This window comes from Stereum hirsutum (genome assembly GCF_000264905.1).
Source record: "Stereum hirsutum FP-91666 SS1 unplaced genomic scaffold STEHIscaffold_30, whole genome shotgun sequence".
In the NCBI taxonomy this organism is placed as follows: domain Eukaryota; kingdom Fungi; phylum Basidiomycota; class Agaricomycetes; order Russulales; family Stereaceae; genus Stereum; species Stereum hirsutum.
The window spans coordinates 79040-89658 of record NW_006763160.1 but is presented as its reverse complement, the minus strand read 5'-3'; the positions used below and the strand labels follow the sequence as shown (position 1 = coordinate 89658).

At 50.8% G+C, this 10619-nt stretch overlaps 3 protein-coding genes across 3 annotated transcripts; all 3 read right to left on the bottom strand.

Annotated features, from left to right (window-relative positions):
- Window positions 1-21: 21 nt before the first annotated feature.
- Window positions 22-2680, bottom strand: STEHIDRAFT_69830 (DUF580-domain-containing protein; the record flags this gene model as incomplete). The annotated part of the gene is made up of 18 exons (XM_007311651.1): window positions 22-72; window positions 128-188; window positions 240-282; window positions 342-422; window positions 484-549; window positions 609-647; window positions 704-766; window positions 824-843; window positions 910-985; window positions 1091-1416; window positions 1498-1530; window positions 1592-1618; window positions 1675-1757; window positions 1825-1919; window positions 1978-2015; window positions 2080-2211; window positions 2273-2385; window positions 2465-2680. 18 exons carry the CDS (start codon window positions 2678-2680, stop codon window positions 22-24), a joined length of 1563 nt encoding a protein of 520 aa, XP_007311713.1.
- A 490-nt stretch (window positions 2681-3170) lies between these two features.
- On the bottom strand, window positions 3171-5052 carry STEHIDRAFT_88338 (protein serine/threonine phosphatase 2C). The gene is made up of 5 exons (XM_007311677.1): window positions 4966-5052; window positions 4753-4902; window positions 4496-4693; window positions 3703-4437; window positions 3171-3641 (listed from the first exon to the last, which is right to left on the bottom strand). The coding sequence occupies exons 2-5, from the start codon at window positions 4819-4821 to the stop codon at window positions 3414-3416; spliced, it is 1230 nt and encodes a 409-aa protein (XP_007311739.1). The 5' UTR covers window positions 4822-4902; window positions 4966-5052; the 3' UTR covers window positions 3171-3413.
- Window positions 5053-7682: 2630 nt separating this feature from the next.
- STEHIDRAFT_143311 (uncharacterized protein) lies at window positions 7683-9094 on the bottom strand. Its single transcript, XM_007311676.1, has 7 exons — window positions 9040-9094; window positions 8819-8984; window positions 8707-8757; window positions 8456-8655; window positions 8332-8394; window positions 7991-8273; window positions 7683-7937 (listed from the first exon to the last, which is right to left on the bottom strand). The coding sequence occupies exons 1-7, from the start codon at window positions 9066-9068 to the stop codon at window positions 7863-7865; spliced, it is 867 nt and encodes a 288-aa protein (XP_007311738.1). The 5' UTR covers window positions 9069-9094; the 3' UTR covers window positions 7683-7862.
- Window positions 9095-10619: the final 1525 nt, after the last annotated feature.

Genomic DNA, 10619 nt, shown 5'->3' with positions numbered 1-10619 from the left:
GATTCGGAAGAGCCACTCAGTTCAAACGCGTGGAACGCCAGAAACGACCTGAGGGTACCTGTCCGCAATCATCTATAACACCACGGTCAGATGTTTCTGTTCAGTAAGGCGATCAACAAACTCGTACCCCGAACAATGCTGGAGCACGTATCGCCAGCACACCGGGATCTTCGCCGAGACCGACGAAACTGCAGTACTTGGTCAGTGTGGGCGCACACATAACGTGTCAAAAATCTTACATAGTGGAAACGCCCGCTTGGATTGCAGAAGACAAGGTGAGTTCTGTCCGGCACACAAAACCGTCAGTCGAGCCCGTCACGTTGTTGAAGCTTCGTTCATACCTAGCTGAGCGCCGATGAGGAAAGAGTAGAGCAAGATCGGTGCCGTGTATTGCCCTTCACTGTTGTACGAGGGATCCGTGTCTGTTTTCGAGCAGAAATCTGAGCCATGCCTGAGAATTAGAAGCATCGGAGGACAACATACACCGCAGATAGAGGTAGCCGAAGAGCGAGCATAGCATGCCGATGGCGTATGCACCCCAAGTCAATGCTGGGCGAAAAAGGTGTCAATATTCCGCGTAATTAATTATAAAACATCACAAGACCTACTGGTTCCTACGAGAGAGTCATTGACGAGTGCATCGACACCTGAGAAAAACCTTCTTGTTGGCGTTCGAGGATGATCAATACAGAATGGGTTATACCTCTGTCCTTTAACAAGGACCATGTGTCTCTCGCGGCTTGAACGTAAGGCTTTCCGTATAACGCTGATGGCAGGGATGTTAAGAAGCACAATGAATGGAAGTCTAACTGAGAGAACCCACCGATTTCGATATAAGCGTATCTGTCCAATCCAGTTCGTCAGTAAAGTTCAATCGTGTACGTACATACAGTATCATGTCATGTTTACCGGTTGAAATACTGCACGATGCCCTCGATGCACCCTACAAAACAGTCCGCACAGCATGCTACAACCGCCATGATCGCTAGAAGCCAAAATTTTGTTAGCCTTGATGTTCTCACAGCGGCCCCGTAAACAGTGATTGCGGAAGCAAGGTAGAATGGAAGCGGTGACCAGGGAGAGCACTCACGGTGATCCGAATCGTACAAGTTATTCCTCAATGCCTGGAGTATCAATCTCATCACCTCCAATATCGTCACTATTAACGATCCGAAGGCGATAGATCCCAAAGAAAGCGTCGACGCTCTCGCAAATGCCGTCAAAGTTGGATTCTTTGGCATCATTCCCCCCGTTCCCTCGGATGCGCGGGGTCCGAAATAGTACCAGCAACCGAAAGGACCTCCAGCGAGGGTTGCAAGTGCAACGTTTCCGATGGTCATAGACGTCCAGATGTAGGAGAACGTGAGGAAGAAGATGAGGCCTGCAACGGTGCTTGAGGAGCAAGAGGTTCCTTGGCTGCAGGCTTTGTACCGTGGCATTGGGTACGAGCATTGTCAGTAAAGTGTATTGTATAGTGGCAGAGTGGAAAAGCGCCACTTACATGGATTACCTGGAGTCCACTTCGCATACCTGTGTGCAGACTGAGTGTCAGCTTCCGGTGAAGTCCCTCGGACATATTGAAAACACGGACGTTGCGATGATTGTGAAGGTGTACCAACTGAACGATCAATGATCAGCCAGACAACCCATAGGGATGATTCGGAAGAGACGCACACGCTCCAAGCCGCTTGGAGAAGCACAGCCACAAATGCGACGACATAAACCACAGGATGATGCTTGCTAACATCCATGACAACCTAATTCGGAGACAGGAGGATGTTCCAAATTGGGTTCGTAGTTAAATAAGATGGCCTTCAGCATTACCTGCAACAAAAGCGATGCGAGAGGGATACGACTCCGGAACCCGAAGTAGGACAGTATTGACAGGATGGCGATGACGGTGAAAATAATGGCGCCGGCTGTCCAGAGTAGTATATTAGGTAGAAATCGAGAATAAAATGCGAATAATAGACCTACAATAGTATTTTGTGACCCAATAGTAGGCACAGATACCGCTGCATAGTCACGGTCATCTCAGCAAGGTGTGACCTCGAGGACAATACAGAGCGATGAACACACATGTTTAACATGATCGAGAGAATCAATGTGATGTGCATGATCAGCGTCGTGAATAGTCGTGTAAGAATAAGGTAGAAAGTGGACAAGACCAAGCCTGCGGCCGCAACGAAGAGGAGAAGATACACAGTATGTCTTTATAATTCCAGTATTTCAGCGACTCAATTTATGCGAATGGTATACAGAATGAACCCACCTGTCCAAGGTAACGGAAGTCCCCGTGTTGCCACTCCCCAGACCACCGCCAAGTCCACCCTGGGAGATCCAAGTTGAAAGAGCAAGTGCAGATACTACGACAAACCCGGCGAACTATGAATGATCGCGCAGGATGCGCCCAGGGCCGTGAGCATTTTTGTCCACCATTGGAGTAATGAACTTCATCATTCACCTGAGCGATGAACAAAAGTAGAACCAGTGGATCATTCACCGTCTTCCTTGGCTTGAACCTATCTCCTTCGTATGGATCCATGGTCTCTTTGGTAGGGCCATAACCAGAAGGAGGAGGCGGACCGCTGGGTGGCACGTAGGGCTCACTAACGCCAGGCTGATACGCTGTCGGTGCAAGTTTAGAGTGTGCGCCCCACTGCTCGTGCTGTTCGGACATCTCGAATCGCAGAAGGAAGCGTAGAGTTCGACTAGCGTTGTAAATGCGGCTAGCTGTGAAAATAGCGGACTTGGACTAGTAGACCTGACTCTGAGCGTGTGCAGTAGTAAAGATGGGATGCAAGGGAGCGTGTAGAGAGGATGTTCGCTTCCAATCCGTTGGACTCTGGCTACCACGACGAGTGTGAAGAACGAGGCGCTCCGGACTGTGATGAGGGCACGCTGCAGTTGCACGGTTTGTGTCCAAGACGGGCGTCCATCGCGCCAAGTTAGCGCCAACTTCATACGTCGTCGAGATCACCGTGCTGAAACAAGCGCGATGGTGACGTAGGATCGACGAGCCAAGTATTAGCCCACGGTTTCGTCCTTTGTGGCGTATGTAGTGGCAATCGAAGCAGAGCGTTCACGCCACCCGAAAGCGCACTGTGTATCCAGCCCATGTCTGTACACATCCACGAGCTATATGCATCCGTCGAGATGCTATATCCGCAAAAAGGTTACAGTGGGCCAGTGCAGGAGTTTCAATTACATGCTTTGCTAGTATCAATGGAAGAACGTGTACGGAGGATGATCAAATGAAGTACAGTTAGTTTCGAAGCCCTTATGATCTCGTGTACAGCCCCAATTGCAAACATCACGATAGACCAGGCGGGATAAAACTCAGCCGTAAGATGAATCGATGACGGGCTGCAAACCCACTAAATTACACACAAGTCCGTTCACCACTCCAATACTCATTTATCAACATTCATGGCGTCGCCGATCTCGGAAGTGGGTGTAAGGGGGACACTCGAGCCTTTTGCGTCTGCGGGAACGTCCTTGAATCGGATGACCATCACCGTGATGTTGTCGTTCGTATAGAGTCGCAAAGCCTCCCTGAGAAGTGTCTCGGTCGCTGCCTGGGGGTTCTGCTCTGTCCGAATAAGGTTGGCGGCAGCCTGATCATCCAACACGTCCCATACCTACCGAAACAAAACACACAGGATTAGACGCAAGACCGGGATGAAGAAGTGAAGGTCATACACCGTCGCAGGCCAAGATCAAAAACTCATCGTCCTCGGTCAACTCCGTCTCAGTGGTGTAAGGTGCTCCAACGACGAAGTCCTTCATTGACGAGTCACCAAGACTACGTGTAACGGCCAGCACACCATTCACTCTCCCGCTCATGACAAACCCACCCGAGTCCATAATCCGCTTCGCCTCTTGTTTATCTGTGCCTTTGTGGTCATAGGTGAGTCGCAGGGCCTTGCCACCACGACACAACACGCCGCGCGCGTCGCCGGCGTTGGCAACGTAGAGAACTCTACGAAGAGATTGCCCAGGAGGTGGTCGTTGAGGAGCACCAGAAGCGGCGCCTTCTCTGGTGTTGTTTGGGGACTGGGAGCGGGGAGTGGCTTCAGGAGATATCGGCGTGGCAGGACTCGAGTGACTAAGTTTCTGGATGGCCCGTTTGAATTTGCTCGGCGAAGGACTTTTCTTCACATCATCCGCGTCATCTTGGCCCTTGTCGGCATCCTGGTCCATTGAAGAGGCGGGGGAAAGAGGAGGGGAAGGGAGGCTGAGGGCATCAGCAAACGATTGTTGGCCTTCGGTGTCTTCTATTCGAAGGAATGCGGTCACGGCCGTACATCCCGAATGCATTTTGCCGTCAGAGTCTTCAGAGATTTTGGACAGAACACGATCGACAGCATGGAAAGTCGTGTTGTAGACATCAGGTATCGACATTTCCGGATTCTCGTGGATGGCTTGCAGGAGACGCTACACGCGAGGGAACGGTTCGTATATAGCGAATAAATAGTGATGAGAAAGAACATACCTTGTGAAAGTTCTCGCCACACCAGTCTGCAGCCTCCTTGCCAGCATGACCGTCGAATATTGCGAAGAAACCTTGTCCATGGATACCCGCATAGTCCACGGTATACGAGTGGGCGTCCTCCATAGTGCGTCTGGGTCCTTTAGCCTCAGTCACGCCAAACCGATACGTAGGCGTATCGCTTGACCAGCAGTTAGGAGTCTAGAAACGAGACACAACTTAACGAGGAGTTCAAGAAGAAATGAGTAGTCACAACGAACGGTGGCGACATATGGCAGCGCGGCCTTGGTTGAGCCGATCGAAGAAGTTTCTTTCTGAACCGACACCATTGAGAAGTGCTAGGTGCGCTTAGTGTCTGAATATTGGGCTGCGAAGGTGATTATTGCAGGATAGGGCGGATAAGGAAAGAGCTAAAGACGGTACGCAAACCAACATTAGCGACACCGCATTGAGAGGCTCTAGAGAATGCTCACTTGGCGAATATGTTGCACTCGGCTGTGTTTACGGTTGAAGTCCGGATGTATGGCAGAGAAAGAAGTCACAGAGAAGTCGAAGAGGTGCAGATATGGTTGTGGTGCTGGAAGGAGAACGTTGCTGCGTCTGACATCGACTGGAAGCGGTCCCCAGTGACGCGTTATTGTCCCGACGCCACATCACGTAAGCACCTTCCCCCTTCCGCCCGACAACCTGAATACTGTACTCCATTCCTGGCCTTTGCTGTTGTATTCGGCCTACAGATATGAGAAAATAACACGACCGGGTACGTTGTCTTCGTTCTTTGATGCAAGGTGTGAATCTTCGTCCGTGACCAAAACTCCGCGTTGGAGCATTTGTCAACGTATTCCAAGAAGCAATACAGACGAAAATTGACCTCCCTCCCAGACCTGGAGGTTGCATTTTATAATGCTTGTCCACTAACTCTTTCTAGAAGATCATACAAATCTTTTCAACCCTGTGAGTGGCATAAAGCTGACCATGAAGATGGGCCGGTGCGTCGGGCGAAGAGATGGAGGGGAGACGGAAGAAGGGCGATGCATCTGCTTTGTTTTTGTATGAGTTTTCCCTTCCGAGTTTTGCTTACTTGATGCTTACCATCCCTCAAAGTAACCAGTCTCTCCAAGCATGTTGTATCTCTTGCATGAGAGTTGCCTCCTATGTTGCCTCCATACCATATAAAGTGAGTTCTCTCGCGATGGGTAAATTCTGACGCAGACGTCACAATTCATGTCAACCCTTGAATAGAGCCTCCCCAGGGTGAGTATCCATGAGCTGTGATTGCCTGGACCTGTGTGACCATCGGGCGATGGGGCCAGGGAGACTTTCGATCTTTGCCGTTCCAACCAAGAGGAGTTCATTCATCCTATGTATCTTGATCCATATTTGTCGTCAAGACAAAACGAGGCCGCTTCGATATAATCGGACTACGGTCTTGTCGGCCATAGGAACATGCCACCCAAAAGTGTACACACTACGTGTCACTCCCTTTCTACTTGTTGGCTCCCGACGGCTTACATTGAATAATATCGCTGCGTGCCGTCGTCGTACCGTATCTTTTAGGTGAGTGCACAGGCCCTGCGGGCCATAGAACCCATTATTGCGCTCCGGTACATGGTAGACTCCTGAGTCCTTCTGTATGCTTATCGTGCTTTATCGTGTCGCCCTCCCTCATCACGTCCTTCATGATCCTTCAGGTAAATGCCGCTTCTTCGAAGTCTGGACAATATAGAGACAATGACGAACATGACGAACATCCTAGAGAACCGCCGGCATGATTTTTTCTTTTAGCATCGAATTCAGGTCGTGTCGCAAATGCACGTAATGATCGCCTTCGGACGTACGTACAGAAGCCGTACGCTCAAGGTCTGCAGCAATGGGTTTCGGGGAAACATGGAGGGAGCTAACACGGCCCGCAGGACTCACGATCCAGCAGAGCTTTTTCTCGTCTTGTCATACTTCGAGTTTTCATACGTCCTGATTTCCGGATATGAAGAAACAGTTCATGGGAAACAATGAGTTTTTCCCGTGTCGGCGTCATGCGAATTCCGACTCACTAAAACACGCCCCCAGCGACTTCTGTCCGGCTGATGTACTCTGGATGCACTTCTTATGCACTTCTTTCGGTCGCCGTGCGAGCGGTCGGGTTCCATGCCCCACTCTGTTTACCATGGCCAGTCATGACGTTCAACGGTGTACTACGGTCTACGGAGGGATACCTCGCGCCCGTGACCGCTCTTAGCAACTAAGAATCTCCGAGTCTGAACTGCAGTGTGTCATCAGATGGCACGACAACCTCAGGCTTACCCTTATATGTCAAAAGAAAACTGAACTTCAGACTTGCTTCAGACTGACGACGGCTCCAAAATAGCCTTCTGTCCGCATTCAACGTTCTTCTCTCATCTGCCTGAGGTTGAGCGGAAAGGGCCACATGGCCTCTTGAGCCTCGGGAGTCGGAGGATGACTCGACCGCCTTCCGACCGTGTGCGGTGCGGTCACTTGCTGTCACTCACCCCGGATGTGCAGAATTGCAAACGGAGCCGGAGAATCTCATTAGCCCGTTCCGGGACCCGTAAATACACTACACCACTAGTGGCTTTGGTCCGAAGAATCAAAGCATCCACCTTATTTCAGGTATATTGTCCCTTCTTCTAGAAGCTATCCGGAGTAGACCAAAGAAGGCTCACAAGGCGCTCGCAGCGCAGAGTTCCTGTGGATGGCAAGCATGCGGGCGGCCCAATATCACATGGGAAACTTCGGACAAGGTCGATGATAGCTGTAGACTCTGTAACAGTTCAGCAGAAAAACGACGTCTTCGAGTGGCGTGCATTTCTCGGGGTGCTCTTCTTTTCTCCAACTCCAACCATCCGGTTGCCACGGCCGAAGCTCGAAGAAGCACACCTCGGTGTGGGGAGTTAGTGTGGGGACATGCGCGCCCTTCAAGGCATCGCGAGAACTTGGAAGCACTTGGAAGCACACCAAGACTCTCAGCTAGAGGAACTATCGCACACTACAATGGATCAAGCCTCCTATCAGACATGGGGGTTATGCAGTTTTCTGGTAACGAATGTCAATTGGGGTTCGACGAAACCTCCAAACTTCCATCGATCACTTACTGGTCATCTTCAAGCACGAGGCAAAATAACGGGCTGGCACGAGCATGTATGCACGACGGGGAACAAGCCCGCTGGTTCGTAAATGATAGGATCAATAGATTAGAATGGGATTATCAGGGAAGGGCTGCAATAATAATAGGGTACGGTGAGACGGAACGTGCGACACAGGCAGTAACACGCCAGCGGGAGTGCTCGATGGTATAATGGTGGCGAAAGTCATTGCAGGAAAAGAAAGCAAGGTGAAAGCATAGTATACAGAATCAGGAATAGCGGGGTATATCGCGATCGTCAACGTCGATGTGCTCCATCAAGTGTCGTTCTGACATGCCAGGGTACTGTGAAATGAGGTCAAAACGATCATCCGCGGGGAGCTCGGTAGCATACTCACATAAGTTTGAGAAGGATGGACGTGAGACGTGTTGGACGGTGAGTGCCAGTGGCCGATCGAATGCGCGTCATCCGAGCGATAGGCAGGACCTCTGGGGACAGAGGAGGGCAACCCGAGGGGAGGCATGTAAGGCGATGATGAGGTGGGGGTGAGGCGATGATCACCAGATGGCAACGTATGGTAAGAGGAGCCCATCTCAGGAATGACAGGGAGCCCACTCGAAGACTGGGCAGACATGGGGTATTGCTGATGTTGTGCACTCAAAAAGATATCGCCCGTACTCCTATTCATACAACATGTGATCAGCTAATCGTAGACATCATAACAATTGAAAGACTCACTGCGATCGTTGAGCGGAGCCAGGGGATGCTGACACAGGAGGTGGCACGTACAAGAAAGGGTCGCTATCAACATGCGAAAGGTGTGTCAATGACGTGGATGATATCTGAAGGGCTGTTTGCATACCTTTGACGCCTAGATGGAGGGAGCGATGGCAGTCCATATTCGTAGCGGTCGCGTCGGGATGGCGGTGTATTGTCACGGGTGGGCGGCGTCGACGCCTCAGACACCCCGGACGAGCTGGCGGTCGTAGGCCTACCATCACCACCTGCACGAGACTTTTTTGCTGTACTCTTCTTTCGTGGGACCTCCTGAGGCCATGTACACTGAAAGTAATGTCAGAGAGAGAAGAGAAATACCGAGAGACATCACAATACCTCTCGAGAGCCACTGACACATCGGTTGCAGCTTGGTTTCGTCTCATCACACTAGCAGCAAGACTTCACGGTCAGCAATAGAGAACTCGACAACGATTGTAAGAGATGCTACCTTGATCTTCTTCACTCTACAGGTCAAACAACCCAGCTTGCTTCGCGTATACTTTGGGCGCTTTCGTTGAGAGATGTCCGGACGATGGGCATTTCCACTTGAGTGAACGTCGCCAGGCATGGACGACGTAGGGTAGTAGGCCGGGATGTAGGAAGTTGTGTGGGAGCTGCACGGTATAATCAAATCAGTAGAGGTAGGAAAGACACGGGGGAAGGACGCACTAGGGCATGCCGTCGGCCATGGAGCTCATGCTGTGGTAGCAATATCAATGGAAGGAGAACGCACGAAGGCGTCAGTGGGGAAGGTCAAGGGTTTATAAAGGAGTTCCGGAAGTCGGGCGGGAGCCAAACTTTTCAACCTCTTGCCAGCAGATGATTGCCCACGGATCACCGCCTATCGGGCTGGTACGCACCAGAGATCTGCGTCAGATCTCGAGCTTCAGGGTCGCGCATTAGAACTTTGGTTCTGTAGACTTTCTGCACGGAACTTGGGAAAGAATGCCAAAACCGCGTGCATCAAGTCCGTTGTCCGCTTCCGCCATGCGTATTCCATTATGTGGGACAACGTGGCTCGATGCAACCCCACGAAAGAAAGGAGACTCTGGTGTCTCAAAGGAATCTCCTGTCATGTTCAAATAAATATGTCATAAGCACCACGTATCGACTAGAGCACGCTAGAGGGTTTAGGTGCACATGCACGGTGCTCCATCAAATGGTTACCTGTCGAAAGGTCGCAGTGAGTAGTTATGATCAAAATAAACTGCATTGGTCTTCTGAGCTGAGAAGGCTCCCACAGCTGCTGTTCAGTCAAGTTTCAGGTTCACCGACAAGTGATCGGTATAAGGTGGCGTGCTCGATAGGAATTTACGTTCATCTGTTCTGTGATTTTGCCTACAACTGGGGTAAACTTCCAAGAACCTTCTTTCCGGCATATTGCGCTGCTTCTAATTTTGTGTTAGGTCGAAATTGTAAGTGGCGCTGAGTGAAGAAATTCCAAGGCGGCATGGCCGCCTTGGCGAAAATACCAACCTGTGTCTGCCTCTCATGAAGTATTCACGATGATTTGCGCTCGCAAGGTCGGCGTATCAGAAAGAAACCCGTTCCGCGCCGAAAATAGCGGGGCGATCTAAAGGGGATGCACTAACTCAGCATACGGCGGTGGGTCGTTGAAGTGTCAATCATATGATACCCCCATTTAGCATGTACTCAAGAGCCCTTTCTGCGCGACGGAGATCAGTCAGAATTACTGCAAATAACCTCCCTATGTTGCAGTACTGCGGTGCGGCTTTCAGTGGTTCTGGAGACATTTTGCCCATGGGTATCACGGAGAAGTGTAAGATGGCGTCAAAGTCTTCAGGATCTTCATCAGTGAGCTGAGTGGCGACGAGTAAAAACAGACCCGCGGACATGGGACTGGAGATAGGTACAAGCAAAACATGATGTCCATCGAGGCACGCAGCACGCCTGGGCGTCGTGACTCTAGTTGTTCAGAGATACTGGCCTTCAAAGTGCGATTTAGCAGAGGATCGATCTGTGTAGAATCTCCCAGAGCAGAGTACGATAGCGAAGAAGTAATATTACCCCGTTGAGGTCGAGCGGGAATATACGATACGTCTCCATCGCCGTAGGGAACGCGCCCCAAAAGATGTGCGTTGGGCCATCCACGACATTACTCATGAACATGACAAGAGTCTTCACAACAGACTCAGCGAGCGACCCACTGTCATGAAGCACCAGGAAGAGAAGAATGGTCTCAGATGCGAAACACCCTCGTCAATCGGGACCAGGCTGTCCCGATACAA

Bases quoted from the DNA above. Each gene is read 5' to 3' on its own strand.
- STEHIDRAFT_88338 (XM_007311677.1), bottom strand. From the start codon at position 4,821: ATGGTGTCGGTTCAGAAAGAAACTTCTTCGATCGGCTCAACCAAGGCC. The intron at 4,694-4,752 runs GTTCGTTGTGAC...TCTCGTTTCTAG, and splicing joins CGCTGCCATATGTCGCCACC to ACTCCTAACTGCTGGTCAAG. The intron at 3,642-3,702 runs GTATGACCTTCA...TTGTTTCGGTAG, and splicing joins TGATCTTGGCCTGCGACGGT to GTATGGGACGTGTTGGATGA.
- STEHIDRAFT_143311 (XM_007311676.1), bottom strand. From the start codon at position 9,068: ATGAGCTCCATGGCCGACGGCATGCCCTA. The intron at 8,758-8,818 runs GTAGCATCTCTT...TCTTGCTGCTAG, and splicing joins GTAGAGTGAAGAAGATCAAG to TGTGATGAGACGAAACCAAG. The intron at 7,938-7,990 runs GTGAGTATGCTA...CTCATTTCACAG, and splicing joins TCCATCCTTCTCAAACTTAT to TACCCTGGCATGTCAGAACG.